Source organism: Sander lucioperca, chromosome 8, assembly GCF_008315115.2.
Source record: "Sander lucioperca isolate FBNREF2018 chromosome 8, SLUC_FBN_1.2, whole genome shotgun sequence".
Lineage (NCBI taxonomy): Eukaryota > Metazoa > Chordata > Actinopteri > Perciformes > Percidae > Sander > Sander lucioperca.
Window position 1 is genome coordinate 8,458,136 of NC_050180.1, and position 15,567 is coordinate 8,473,702.

Here is a 15,567-nt window from a genome sequence, read left to right on the forward strand (position 1 = left end):
CCTCTCCCACACGGGCAGCCAGTGCTCCTCTCTGTGCCTCCTGATCTGCAATGCTAATTCCAGGAAAGTCAGTTTCTGATTCCAACCCGTTCCTTTTGTCTCTTTCACAGCTGCCAGAAATGCTTCACGGGGACAGTGAGGACCACAAGCGCTGCCAGCTGGGACACTTTATCCTGCAGAACCTGGGCCTGCTGACCGGGTTCGGCATCATGCTGCTCATCGCCATCTTCGAAGACCGCATCGTTTTCGATTTTGGCTTTTAGTCGAGAAGGAGAGAAGGGGGTGCTGGGACGCGAAAGCAGGGGAGAGCTGGATGTATCAATGTTGTTCTTCTTGGCCTTAACACGCTTTGTTTGCAATGTAACGGCCCAGTCTTGCATGCAATGTGGGTCCCGTTCACAGCCAGTGCCACCATTCCAAAACATGCAGCGGTAGTTTATGCATATCTCATGACTCTGCCAGTGATGTTTACACTCCGCTCCTCCATTACCTCTCTCCTGTCAGCTCCAATCTGTCTGCTGTAGAGCGAGGCTTCACACCGACAGAGAACACCTCCTCTGCTTTGAACCAGTAACCTCCATCTTAAAAGAGAGCTGTAGAGAGTAGGGTGGCACAGGAAGGAAGCGCACGTTTTTCTGCAGAGAGGCAGCAGTCACGGCCCAGCAGCTCACCGCCTATGCATCCATCACCTGTTGTTAGTGTGTTGTCGCCGTACACCCCCCTCTCTTATCCACCCTGTGCTGTGTCCCATCATCCATGCCTCGTACATCTGTGGTGTGTGTTCCACCCCGCCATCCATCTGATGCCATCACGCTGTGTATCAAACGTCTCGTGTCTGTCTGTGCCGAGCCCCGGCCACTGGAGCAGCACCGCAGCAGTGGCGGAGCGCTCAGTTAAGCTTGCTACTACATCTGGAATAAACCCTTTAGCTCACGTTGCCTCACCTTCAAAATGTGTCGACAAGCTATAAGCTGGAGGGTCAAAATAGAAAAAGTGTTGGCCGACTTTCCATGGTAGATCATCACTTCTGAGTTATGTTTTATTGTCTAATTAGATCTTCGGGATTATTAAACCTTTGTAGTTCATAGTTCTAGCTAACACAGCTGCCAAAGCCTTTACAAATTAGCCTTTAAGATTTTAATGTTTTTGTTTAGAGACTAGATGTCACAAACGTCAGACTGATAATAAGGGTTTGACAATCTGTAGCCAGAGGAGACATATCGTCGTCAGGCCTTCACATTAAACCTTTTTTTATAAGAATCCGCAGCTTCAAAAATGTGAAATCGGAAAAAAAGAACTAGCTGTTCTCGTCTTCAATCCAAGTGTTGTAGTGTGCCAGATTTATTTAGGGGGCCTCTTTGAGTTCCTAAAAGGTGCTTTGTCCTGTAGTGGACATTTCATTACAGCAGGAGGGTGAGTCGTCACACTAATGCAGATTCTTTTTGATGTACTGTAAATACATGAAGTCTTGATAGCGTCAGTAGTGGAGCAGCTAAAAGCTGATTCTTGTTGCTGCTAAATAATAGTTTTAAAAAGTACTTCTGTTAAATAATCAGTTCACTTCCTGACAATCTGAGACTAATCAAAAGACAGTGCTCTTGTATCACAGCAGAACAATATACAGTACTGTGTGACAGCATTCCCTGCACTTGTAATGGATGTTTACCAGAGTTATAAAACAAGCATTCCTCTGGTATGTTTCTGAGGATGTAACGTTATAGTCACTCTGCTGACTGTGCCAAAAGGCCCAAAGTGTGGATTTTCAGTGGCTGGTGCTTGACACTACGCCCTACCCCTCCCCTTACATTCCATTGGCTGTCCCGCAGCTCACATGCTAAGCTAGTTAGCCTAGCTTCAGCTGCTGGAGCACCCAAATAATGTGTGTGGCTTCATTTATCCTGTCACTGTGTGACATCCATCATCTATGTCTCAACTGGCTGTAAATCATCGTCAGTCACATTGGACTCGTGTTATTGATCTGATTGAATCATGCATGAAGCATGACTGAAACGGTACAGACATTGTGTTGAGTGTAAATTTGTTTTCGTTCTTTGTTCCGAAAAAAACTATTGACAACCTTTGTTACTTTTTTTTAAATGAACTGTGGGAAGATCATGAGGAATTCTTTGGGGTGTAGTGTAAGTGGTATTATGAGCATTGCTTTTTTTTATACAGGTGTGAGGACACATAACTTTTCTGCATCACTTCTATCATTTTACAGACGTTTTATGTAATCTTATGTTCAACACGACTCAAATGTATTTTCATTCTGTTTTAGCACCAAGTAAAGTTAATCATTTTCTGTTTTTTTAAACTATGAGTTTATTTGACATGTATTGAGTTGTTTGCTACAATTTGCATTTTGATTGTGTTTTTTGTATTTTAAAAGATTAGGAATCCTTTTTTGAAACATTATTTTTCTTTTGAGTTCCTGTATTGCCTGTATAATTAAAATTTAAACTATCAAGTGTGCCCTAAGAGTCAGTGACACTTAAAACACAATGCCCCAAAGAATAAGCTTCTTCACTTCTTATTTGGCAAAGAACTATCTGTAAAATGAAGGTCTATGATTGTTCTCATTTTTGCTTTGTTGTATGTATGTTTGTTTAGTATGCTGGATATAAAATGCAAAGTGTGACATCCTTGCTGTTTGCCTGTCTGTGCATTCTCCCCATTACAGAAGGAAAATAAACTCTGAAAAGATCGCTGATGGTTCTGGCATAATGTTAAAGAGACAACTCGTGTGCAGCTGCAAAACCACAACAGCGTAACACATCTATCAGTGACGTTCCTCTGCCTTTCATTGCTCCACTCTCCATTCGTCTCCTGCTTCAGTTTGCCTTCCCAGATCAGCAGGTTTATCAAAACTGATTATTAAATACATTAAATACAACGATGCATACATTTAGAAAACAAATGAATGGTAAGGTGCAGCTGAGTGTATCTGCCATCAGCTATCAAACTTGTCTGAAACAAGGTGCAACATGGTGAAATCAGTTATCAGAAAAAGGTCATAGTATAGTGTGTGTATAAAAGTCCCAAAAAGTCATAGTATAGTATGTTGAAAAAAGTAATACTATAGTATGTCGATAAAAGTGATAAAAAAAGTCATAGTATAGCATGTCGAAAAAAAGTCATAGCATAGTATGTCGAAAAACTCATAGTATACTATGTCGGAAAAAAATTATGAAAGTCAGAGAAGTAAGTATAGGATGTTATAAAAAGTCATAGTATAGTACGTTGAGAAAAGTGACCATAAAGTCATAGTATAGCATGTCGAAAAAAGTGATAAAACACTCATAGTATAGTATGTCAAAAAAGTGATTAAAACTCATACTAAAGTATGTTGAAAAAAATCGTAGTATAGTATGTCGAAAAAAGTCATAGCATAGTATGTTAAAAAAAAGTGATAAAAAGTCATAGTATAGTATGTCGAAAAATTGATAAAAAAAAGTCATAGTATGTCTAAATAAAGTCATAGTATAGTATGAAAAAAGTGATAAAAAGTCATAGCATAGTATGGTAAAAGAAATTGATGAAAGTCATAATATAGCATGTCTAAAAAAGTAATAAAACAGTCACAGTATAGTATGTCGGAAAAAGTCATAATATAGCAAGTCGAAATAAGTGATTAAAAAGTCATAGTATAGTATGTCAAAAAAAGTGATAAAAAAGTCATAGTATAGTATATCAAAAAATGTCATAGTATACTATTTCAAAAGGTCATAGTATAGCATGACGAAAAAATAAATAAAAAAGTATTGGTATAGTATGTCGAATTAAGTGATTAAAAAGTCATAGTATAGTATGTCGATAAACATGATGAAAATGTCATAGTATAGTATATGTCTAAAAAAGTGATTAAAAAGTCATAGTATAGTATGTCAAAAAGTCATAGTATAGTATGTCAAAAAGTCATAGTATAGCATGTCGAAAAAGTGATAAAAAGGGCATAGTATAGTATGTCGAAAAAAGTGATAAAAAAGTATTGGTATAGTATGTTGAATTAAGTGATTAAAAAGTCATAGTATAGCATGTTGAAAAAAGTAATGAAAAAGTCATAGTATAGTATGTTGAAAAAAGTCATAGAATAGTATGTTTAAAAAAAGTGACAAAAAGTCATAGTATAGTATGTCGAAAAAAGTCATAGTATAGTATGTTGAAATAATTTATAAAAAAGTCATATGGCGCTTTTCCATTACATGGTACCAGCTCGACTCGCCTCGACTCTACTCGCCTTTTTTGGTTTTCCATTACGAAAAAAAGTACCTGGTACCTGCTAACAGGTACTTTTTTTAGTACCTCCTCAGTCGAGGTTCCAAGTGAGCTGAGGCGAGCCGAAAAGGTGATGTGAAAGCGACAGACGGGGGTGTCCTGAACAAACCCGCTATTTTTAAATAGTTTAGCCAGCTGTTTTTTTTTGCTGCCTCCAGCTTAATTAGAAACAAAATGTGTCTTCTGGCAACACACATCTTCGACGTTCTGTGTGTGTGTGTGTGTGTGTGTTGCGTTAGGTCACAGTAGTTTACTGCGGCGCCGCTTGTTGTACAGTTCTGCGGAGGCTCCGGCAGAGCTTCTGCAGAGGCTCCGGCAGAGCTTTCGCCGTAGCCTAACTACACACACACATGGCCGGCTCCACGCACACACCAGCGCACAGGTATAAACATCAGGCCACTTTTACATAGGCTACACAGGCTACGGCGAAAGCTCTGTGTGGAGCCTCCACAGAACTGTAAAACAAACTCAAGTGGCCTGATGTTTATACTTGTGCGCTGGTGTGTGCATCGAGCCGGCATAACGACCAGCCACGCTGAGGCGGTACTAAAATCTGCAATGGAAAACGGACGCACAGTGTGTCGAGTCAAGTCGAGGCGAGTAGAGTCGAGGCGAGTCGAGCAGGTACCATGTAATGGAAAAACGCCAATAGTGTAGTATGTTGAAAAAAGTCATAGTATAGTATGTCAAAAAGTCATAGTATAGCATGTCAAAAAAAGTCATAAAAAAGTCATAGTATAGTATGTCAAAAAGTCATAGTATAGCATGTCGAAAAAAGTCACAGTATAGTATGTCAAAAAAAGTGATAAAAAAAGTCATAGTATAGTATGTCCAAAAAGTCACAGTATAGTATGTCGGAAAAAGTGATAAAAAAAGTCATAGTATAGTATGTCCAAAAAGTCACAGTATAGTATGTCAAAAAAAGTGATAAAAAAAGTCATAGTATAGTATGTCCAAAAAGTCACAGTATAGTATGTCAAAAAAAGTGATAAAAAAAGTCATAGTATAGTATGTCCAAAAAGTCACAGTATAGTATGTCGGAAAAAGTGATAAAAAAAGTCATAGTATAGTATGTCCAAAAAGTCACAGTATAGTATGTCAAAAAAAGTGATAAAAAAAGTCATAGTATAGTATGTCCAAAAAGTCACAGTATAGTATGTCGGAAAAAGTCATATTATAGTATGTCGAAAAAAGTGATAAAAAGTCATAGCATAATATATTAAAATAAAAGTGATAAAAAGTCATAGCATAATATATTAAAATAAAAGTGATAAAAAGTCATAGCATAGTATGTTAAAAAAGAAAAGTGATAAAAAGTCATAGCATAGTATGTTAAAAAAGAAAAGTGATAAAAAGTCATGGTATGTTGAAAAGAGTGATAAAAAAGTCATAGTATAGTATGTTGATAAAAGGGATAAAAAAGTCATAGTATAGCATGTCGAAAAAAGTGATAAAAAGTCAGCATAATATGTTAAAATAAAAATGATAAAAAGTCATAGTATAGCATGTCGAAAGAAGTGGTTAAAAAAGTCATAGTTAGTATGTCAAAAAGGCATAGTATAGTATGTTGAAAAAAAATCATAGTATAGTATGTCGAAAAAAGTGATAAAAAGTCACAGCATAGTATGTTAAAAAAAAGTGATAAAAAGTCATAGTATAGTATATGTCTAAAAAAAAGTGATAAAAAAAGTCATAGTATAGTATAGTATGTCAAAAAGTCATAGTATAGCATGTCGAAAAAAGTGATAAAAAGGTCATAGTATAGTATGTCGACAAAAGCGATAAAAAAGTATTGGTATAGTATGTTGAATTAAGTGATTAAAAAGTCATAGTATAGCATGTCAGAAAAGTGATAAAAAAGTCATACTATAGTATGTTAAAAAAAAGTCATAGCATAGTATGTTTAAAAAAAGTGATAAAAAATCATAGTATAGTATGTCGAAAAAAGTGATAAAAAAGTCAAAGTATAGTATGTCGAAAAAAGTGATAAAAAAGTCATAGTATAGTATGTCCAAAAAGTCACAGTATAGTATGTCGGAAAAAGTCATAATATAGAAAGTTGAAATAAGTGATTAAAAAGTCATATTATAGTATGTCAAAAAACGTGATAAAAAAGGCACAGTATAGTATGTCGAAATTTAAAAAAAAAAAGTCATAGTATAGTACAGGGGTGGCCAACCAGTTAGGTATAAAGAGCCACAAAAAAAAACGCACCATAGCAAAAAGTCACACAACACATGCACGTCCACACTACAACAGCAACAGTGTCTTCCAGATCTAATGACAGTCATAATACATAGCAGTTTTCATAGTTTTTTTTTCCTCACTTAGATTGACTCAGTGGGAAACCTGACAGTCTTTGTTATCCACAGTCCTTTTCAGGTCTTGCTTGAACTCGGTTGTGGCCACTCAAAGAACTCTCTCACTCATTTGTCACTAAAGGGGCTTTCAAACAATCGGATTCAGCAGTGAAAGGGTTAACGAGGAAGGTGCTCTGTGGCCGCTGTTTTTCCTCAGGTTGCAGAATCTGTCCTCAACTCTGCTGCATTATTTTCCATTTTAAAATAACTGGCAAATGTATTGGCAGTATTGGCAGATGCATTCAAATGTGTTTTTTTTTGAAAACTGTATGTTTCAGAAAAGTTAAAAACAACAATCAACCAATGACACAGCCCCCAGCCACACAGTAAGAGCCTCACAGGAGCAGGCAAAGAGCCGCATGCGGCTCAAGAGCCACAGGTTGGCCACCCCTGGTATAGTATGTCGTAAAAAGTCACAGTATAGCAAGTCGAAATAAGTGATTAAAAAGTCACAGTATAGCAAGTCGAAATAAGTGATTAAAAAGTCATAGTATAGTATGTCAAAAAAAGTGATAAAAAAGTCATAGTATAGTATGTTGAAAAAAGTGGTTAAAAAAAGTCATAGTATAGTATGTCGAAAAAAGTCATAGTATAGTATGTCGAAAAAATTTATAAAAAAGTCATAGTATAGCATGTCGAAAAAAGTCACAGTATAGTATGTCGGAAAAAGTGATTAAAAAAGTCATAGTATAGTATGTCCAAAAAGTCATAGTATAGTATGTCGGAAAAAGTGATAAAAAAGTCATAGTATAGTATGTTGAAAAAAGTCATATTATAGTATGTCGAAAAAAGTCATAGTATAGTATGTCGAAAAAATTTATAAAAAAGTCATAGTATAGTATGTTGAAATAATTTATAAAAAAGTCATAGTATAGTATGTTGAAAAAAGTCATATTATAGTATGTCAAAAAGTCATAGTATAGCATGTCGAAAAAAGTGATAAAAAAGTCATAGTATAGTATGTCAAAAAAAGTGATAAAAAAGTTATAGTATAGTATGTCGGAAAAAGTGATAAAAAAGTCATAGTATAGTATGTCCAAAAAGTCACAGTATAGCATGTTGAAATAATTTATAAAAAAGTCATAGTATAGTATGTTGAAAAAAGTCATATTATAGTATGTCAAAAAGTCATAGTATAACATGTCGAAAAAAGTGATAAAAAAGTCATAGTATAGTATGTCGGAAAAAGTGATAAAAAAGTCATAGTATAGTATGTCCAAAAAGTCATAGTATAGTATGTCGAAAAAAGTCATAGTATAGTATGTCGGAAAAAGTGATAAAAAAGTCATAGTATAGTATGTCGAAAAAAGTCATAGTATAGTATGTCGAAAAAATGTATAAAAAAGTCATAGTATAGCATGTCGAAAAAAGTCACAGTATAGTATGTCGGAAAAAGTGATAAAAAAGTCATAGTATAGTATGACGAAAAAAGTCATAGTATAGTATGTCGAAAAAAGTCATAGTATAGTATGTCGGAAAAAGTGATAAAAAAGTGATAGTATAGTATGTCGAAAAAAGTCACAGTATAGTATGTCGGAAAAAGTGATAAAAAAGTCACAGTATAGTATGTCGGAAAAAGTAATAAAAAAGTCATAGTATAGTATGTCCAAAAAGTCATAGTATAGTATGTCGAAAAAAGTCATAGTATAGTATGTCGGAAAAAGTGATAAAAAAGTCATAGTATAGTATGTCCAAAAAGTCATAGTATAGTATGTCGAAAAAAGTCATAGTATAGTATGTCGAAAAAATTTATAAAAAAGTCATAGTATAGCATGTCGAAAAAAGTCACAGTATAGTATGTCGGAAAAAGTGATAAAAAAGTCATAGTATAGTATGTCCAAAAAGTCATAGTATAGTATGTCGAAAAAAGTCATAGTATAGTATGTCGAAAAAAGTCATAGTATAGTATGTCGGAAAAAGTGATAAAAAAGTGATAGTATAGTATGTCGAAAAAAGTCACAGTATAGTATGTCGGAAAAAGTGATTAAAAAAGTCATAGTATAGTATGTCCAAAAAGTCACAGTATAGTATATCGGAAAAAGTGATAAAAAAGTCATAGTATAGTATGTCCAAAAAGTCACAGTATAGTATATCGGAAAAAGTGATAAAAAAGTCACAGTATAGTATGTCCAAAAAGTCATAGTATAGTATGTCGAAAAAAGTCATAGTATAGTATGTCGGAAAAAGTGATAAAAAAGTCACAGTATAGTATGTCGGAAAAAGTGATAAAAAAGTCACAGTATAGTATGTCGGAAAAAGTGATAAAAAAGTCATAGTATAGTATGTCCAAAAAGTCATAGTATAGTATGTCGAAAAAAGTCATAGTATAGTATGTCGGAAAAAGTGATAAAAAAGTCATAGTATAGTATGTCGAAAAAAGTCATAGTATAGTATGTCGAAAAAATTTATAAAAAAGTCATAGTATAGCATGTCGAAAAAAGTCACAGTATAGTATGTCGGAAAAAGTGATAAAAAAGTCATAGTATAGTATGTCCAAAAAGTCATAGTATAGTATGTCGAAAAAAGTCATAGTATAGTATGTCGGAAAAAGTGATAAAAAAGTCATAGTATAGTATGTCGAAAAAAAGTCACAGTATAGTATGTCGGAAAAAGTGATTAAAAAAGTCATAGTATAGTATGTCCAAAAAGTCACAGTATAGTATGTCGGAAAAAGTCATAATATAGCAAGTCGAAATAAGTGATTAAAAAGTCATAGTATAGTATGTCAAAAAAAGTGATAAAAAAGTCATAGTACAGTATGTCGAAAAAATGTATTAAAAAGTCATAGTATAGCATGTCGAAAAAAGCCACAGTATAGTATGTCGGAAAAAGTGACAAAAAAGTCATAGTATGTCGGGAAAAGTGATAATACAGCAAGTCGAAATAAGTGATAAAAAAGTGATAGTATAGCATGTTGAAAAAAAGTGATAAAAATGCATAGTATGTCGAAAAAAGTGATTAAAAAAGTCATAGTATAGCATGTCGAAAAAAGTGATAAAGAAGTCATAGTATGTCAAAAAAAAGTGATAAGTCATAGTATGGTATGTCAAAATAATTGATAAAAAAGTCATATTATATTATGTTGAAAAAAGTCATAGTATAGTATGTCGAAAAAAGTGATTAAAAAGTCATAGTATAGTATATAGTATAGTACTGTATGTCATAAAAAGTCATAGTATACTATGTCTAAAAAGTCCAAAAAAGTCATATAGTATGTTGAAAAAAGTGATTAAAAAAGTCATAGTATAGTATGTCGAAATAAGTCATAGTGTAGTATGTCAAAAAGCCATAGTATAGCATGTCGAAAAAAGTGATAAAAAGTCATAGCATAGTATTTTAAGAAAAAAGTGATAAAAAGTGATAGTATAGTATGTCAAAATAAGTGATTAAAAAGGTCATAGTATAGTATGTCTAAAAATGTGATAAAAAAAGTTGAAAAAAGTAATAAAATAGTCATAGTATAGTATGTCGAAAAAATTGATAAAAAAAAGTCATAGTATAGGGATTTTGGAAAAAAGTCATAAAAAAGTCATAGTACAGTATGTCGACAAAAGTCATAAAAAGTCATAGTATAGGTTATCCTAAAAAGTCATAGTATAGTATGTCTTAAAAAGTCACAGTAAAGTATGTTGGAAAAAAGTAATAGTACTGTATACTATGTCGAAAAAAGTTATGAATGTTATGAGTTCAATGTTCTGCAAAATCATCTTAGAAAACAGACTTAAAGCAGTATAGTAAAATGTACATAATAATACTATACAAAAGTCATTGTATAGTATGCCATAAAAAAGTCATAATCTAACTATGTTAGAAATGTCAGGAGAGCTTATCCGCTGCATTAACTAGTAGTCATTATTATTACCTGTTGTACTTATTTAAATTGTTATGTAGTGCATAAAAAAGAGACTATGTTTTTCATTCTTTTTTTAATGAAACGTCATGTGCATGTGTGGGAGATAAAAAGGGACTAGGAGCTGAGCTGGCAGAGCAGCGCTACCCCTCGCCTGATCCAGTGTTCAGCAGGCACGTCAGAGTTGAGCGTCATGGCGATGACATAATTAGTGGAGTGACCCGTGGTGGACAGGGTGCCACGCCGCTCACTGGTCTTGTAGACAGGCACTACATAGCACATCCTCTGGGGGATGTCCTCCCGCTTGACAGGCTTCAACCACATCTGATGGAGAGAGAGGAACACAGAGGGGCAGACGGGGTCAAATGACGGGGTTAAAATTGAAGATGTGGCTGACACATTTGCCTACTCTACCTCCATTAGCTACTTTTACAAATAGTCACTGCCATTTAGGGGCTGTTTTCCATGCCAAACATTTGACTAGTGGAATAATTAAACTGGCAAATGAAATCCTGTATGCCTCTGCTGACAAGCAACACATTTACTGTAACACTTGATTATATGACAGATGCATGATGATGGGCCGTGGTTGTTGTCAAAGAAACAAAAAGATCAGATTGTATTTAAGGTTTAAAGGCCAGGACATGAAACAGTGGAAACTAACCTGGATCGCCATTTGTTATCCAAACGTTAACTTACAAATGGGAACTTTGGGGGCATAAACTTATAAAACAATAGCATTAACAAGGAAGAGTCCCCTTGGACTATTAAACAGGCTTGGTTATGCAAAACGGATAAACTGGGCCACAAAAACAGTTTGTTGAGTTGCAGCCAGTAAAGTACTCATCTGGTTCCATAAAGGGCGCCTCTGAAGATTTGCATTTCAAAGCCAGCCAAAGCAGCCTCTGTTGTGATTTCTCCCCCCACATACAATAAACACATTTTTAATTAAGTTCCGCTCTTGTCAAAAACTGATTCTGTTAATAACTTGCCCTGAAATGTCTGAATATTAAAAAAGCCAGGCTTGTGCATTATTCATAATCACTGAATGCATTGTGATGAAGAGAGAACAGAGGGAGAATCAAACTTGATCAGTCTTCGCTCTCTGCCACTGGCACTCTGTTCCATCACTCTGTCAGTCGGCTTTCATATACCATATCAACCTCTGTTAATGAATAAAAGGATGAGAGAGAGCAAAGGAGCTCGGCCTCCTGAAGGCACAATGTGAAATAAGAAGTGCTGAAGCTGCTGCTCAGTCCAGAGAACAAGGAGCTGTGAACATCCTCCTGGGTAGAGCTGCAGCTACAGTATAATAGTGGTGGTTGTTCACTTTCTCCTCAGAGAAAAACAGCCAGCTCGTAGGAGTTTACAATCTGAATAATGATGGAATCTGCCCCATTTTCATAATCTGATACGTGAACAGATATTATCTTTCCTCTCTTGTGATGGCCAGAGAGCTTCACAGGAGCAGAATCAATAAACCTCCTCCCCCCAAATGTATGGAAGAATATGTTACGCAACAAGGATTTTTTTTTTTTTTTCACTGGTTGATAGCAATGTTTTGCACGATACACTGCCATGGGATCTTACATTGAGGCTTAATAGTTGCCCATACTGAGGTGGCTAACCCTACCAAATAGAAAACATAAATCTAATCATTTTCACATTTGTTCTATCAGTAATCCAAAAAGGTGCTATCTTGAAAACGGCAGTTTGAAATCCACCAACTCTTATACTAGCTTATATACCAATTTTAACTGGGCTATTATAATCATACAAGAGATATTAGAGTACCAAAATATTGTAATCTTGTAAAAAAAAAAGGATAAAATGTATGAACTAGATGTTTTAATTTTTTTTTTTTTAACCACTGCAGGGACCAGATATCCATTTCATCCAACATGGATGAGAAGTGATACGATCAAAATCTCCAGAACAGCTACTAAATTGACCTTGAGGTGAGATTGTTTGGTCATCTATATGTTAAATGTCTAAATGAGTCTGTATTTGGCTGTATTTTTTCTGACCATAAATCAATATTAGATTTGTTCAGTGGTTGAAATAACTCTGGTGTTATTACTGATATTATACTAATACTGATTATACAGTTGAAACATCAGTGCAAAAGATTAACAATTGTGTTAATCAGATTCTTTGATCAAATTCAAATGCACAAGCCTGTGTACATACAAACTTCAGGGAAGTAGTTAACTACGATTCCTAAGGTGCATTTCAGCAAGAAACATCCAATTATACAATCTTCACAAAAAAAAAAGGAGAGTCCTGTTTCTTTATATTAAGCCATATTGAGGATATTGTTTAAAGAAAAAATTAAAATGGTAACAGAATGGGGGAAAATAGCAGATAGAAAAATGGCCACAAAAATAGTTACAAGTGTGGATGAGATCATTACTGGCTACAAATTGGTCATGGCGAAATAAAAAAATAAAAAAAGGAAGTTGGCAAACATGCACACAATGTCAGCCTGATAATCCATTTTGCTCCACTTCGTTCATTCAGCCTATGTCTGAGGATTCTTAAATGCAGTGTTCTAATTGATATCTGTGTACAGTGTCTGTGTGTGCTCCTCACTCACCACAGGCATGGGGTCATGCAGCACTTTGGGGTAGGACTCAGCAAGAAGTTTGGTCTTCCTGTCCCAGCGGGCGCCATCCAGAAACAGACCTCTAATATACACACCTGGGTGTCACACACACAGAGATAATTCAGAGGCACAAGAGAAGTAGTTAGCATTACTATGATAATAATATCACCAACTACCTTCTACTAACATTCCATAACCTCCAGTTATGGAGGAACCCTGTGACTGTTATACATGTTGGCCCTTCCAGCAACCGTAAAACTTTATGAACCCAGCTGAACTGACCTCTGTGCGGTAACACTGTCTTTCCATAAAGCATGGGAGCTCTCCTATTAATAGAGTGGGATAAAGGGGTGAGCTTTTGAGATAACTGACTGTTATCATGTCAGCATCAACCAAAATGCACTAACACACTGTACAGTAGCTTAGCAGTATAGGCTGTGTTATTGTGGGGCCCCAGCTGGGGGGACTAAGAGGGAGGCTTTATATGAGACTGACTGAGAATCTTACAGCAGAGCTGGAGGCACAGCGAAGCCTGCATGTAGACCAGAGGCTTTAACTTACTTTTGCACTTTACACTATGCCTCTTTTATATACAGTCAGTTTTCATCCAGGTTTTTTTTTCCCACTCACTACTTATGTTCCTCTTATTTCACTTTCTCCTTTGAAACCTCACTTTTCATCCCCTTTTGTTTAATAGAGACATTTTATCCTATTAAAAGCTATCCTTATATCTGGCGTTTACTATTAAACTGTCATCCTTCTCTCTAAAATCACCCTTTCTCACCCTATCTTCTCCACTACCCCCGTTAGTATCCTACCATCCTCTGGAGGTCGTTTGTAAGGTATCTCATCCAGTACTTCAAAGTCAAAGCCGAGCAGGTCAATAGGAACGGTGTGTTTCCTGGCATAGTTCTGCTGGCTGCCTGTGAGGAAGGCCTGGGTGAAGAAGAATCCCGATACCCAGAATACAGCGGGTGTACCCTGATCATACCAGTCCTAAAAACACAGCAGAGAAGAGACTTTTATAGAATGAAACCAGCCAGAACACAGAGGACCCAACGGGTATTCTGTTATTCTTCTTTTATTCAGGTTCATCCAGAAAAAAAAAATATATATATATATATATAAAAAAACGAACAACAAAAACATTAGGGATGGAACTACAGTAAAATACCATACATAATGTTCAGTTGATTATGTGAAATAACATTTTACAGGTCAGGTCGAACTGAAAAAGGAACTGACTTCCAAAATCATCTCAGGTTCAGAAAAAAACAAAAAACATGTCTGGTCTGAGGTCAACACACTATTGATCTTGATCTTTGTACAACTGTAAGCTAGGCTACAACGTCTTGGAATTTTCAGTCTACTGAACACACTGAGAGGGAGCTGATGTTTTTCTTCTCAACTCTTGTTAAAAACAGCAAACAATCATATGCCCTGAAATGTCAAGGCATTCTGTTAGGAAAGCATGCTGTCTCAGATAAGAAACCCGTGACTTTCCAGTTCACCCTGTGGGGAGTCATGGGTGGACATCTCCGTTGGATAACACACACACAGACACACACAGTACATTCTTTTCACTCCACTGAGTAATAATGAACAGCAGGAATGTGATATTTCTCCAGTGGAAATAGAAAGGGAAACATGGGAAATGTTTGATGATGAAGATGTTCACTTTGCAGACTCACATGATGATATCATGTGTCTGCATGTGTTTCCTGTATGAACCCTGCCCATGAGTAAAAAGCATTACTACCCCCTACCTCCTATGTGAGAACAAGTGGTATGAATAACTTTAAGTCTTGTGTAACTCAAGTGTGACACAGCTTAAGGTAGGGTTCCAGTTAACTGTAGAGGGCACAGTATGCACTAACATTTCATGTGACACTAGCTTCTCAACACTGAGAGGTATAACAGGGTTCCAGAGAATTGTAGAGTCTATAACAAGGAGCACTAAAGTAGTTCTGGAGGCTTGTGGTGGCCCAACATATACTGTGGTTACACTTGTCTTTTCAATGTGACTCTTGTCATCCGATCATGCCAGGACACATTAACCGTCAAATCTGTACATTCCAACAACGGCTCTTGCTCGCATTTGGATCCAACTAGCTAGACCACATGCTGAGGTGGCCTGGCTGGCACTAAGTTCGGATCTCAGTGAGGTGTGGACAGCATGTGGGCACACCACGGACAATTGAAAAAGCGCGTCTCATACGGGCCATTACAAAATAAACAAAATATAAAACAAGAAGAAGACTCTCTCTTGGACCAAGTGTCATTCTGGATGCACCTATCACACAGAAATATATCTGATCACTACCTGATCAGGCAGGTCGCATTCAAGTGTCAAGTGTGGACACAGCTGATTTCCGATCTCACGCATCCGATCACAAAAGCTGCATGGAAGACAAGTGTAACCACGGCCTAAGACATTGTATGTTGTTTTTTCCTTGAATTTGTGTACCTGTATGTAG

The 15,567-nt window shown here is 35.9% G+C and overlaps 2 protein-coding genes across 5 annotated transcripts in view; one reads left to right on the forward strand and one right to left on the reverse strand.

Moving 5' to 3' along the window:
• Window positions 1-2,705, forward strand: part of slc39a10 (solute carrier family 39 member 10) — a 36,864-nt gene extending 34,159 nt beyond the window's left edge. For all 4 annotated transcript variants that reach the window (XM_031291305.2, XM_036004330.1, XM_036004331.1 and 1 more), the window contains one exon: window positions 111-2,705. In XM_031291305.2, coding sequence (XP_031147165.1) covers window positions 111-263 — 153 coding nt within the window. In that variant the 3' untranslated portion in view covers window positions 264-2,705. The remainder of the gene's footprint in view (window positions 1-110) is intronic.
• A 7,841-nt stretch (window positions 2,706-10,546) lies between these two features.
• The window catches only part of dnah7 (dynein, axonemal, heavy chain 7), a 90,983-nt gene continuing 85,962 nt past the window's right edge, over window positions 10,547-15,567 (reverse strand). The window contains exons 64-66 of the mRNA XM_031291338.2: window positions 13,909-14,086; window positions 13,082-13,185; window positions 10,547-10,809 (exon numbers count right to left, since the gene is read on the reverse strand). Coding sequence (XP_031147198.1) covers window positions 10,603-10,809; window positions 13,082-13,185; window positions 13,909-14,086 — 489 coding nt within the window. The 3' untranslated portion in view covers window positions 10,547-10,602. The remainder of the gene's footprint in view (window positions 10,810-13,081; window positions 13,186-13,908; window positions 14,087-15,567) is intronic.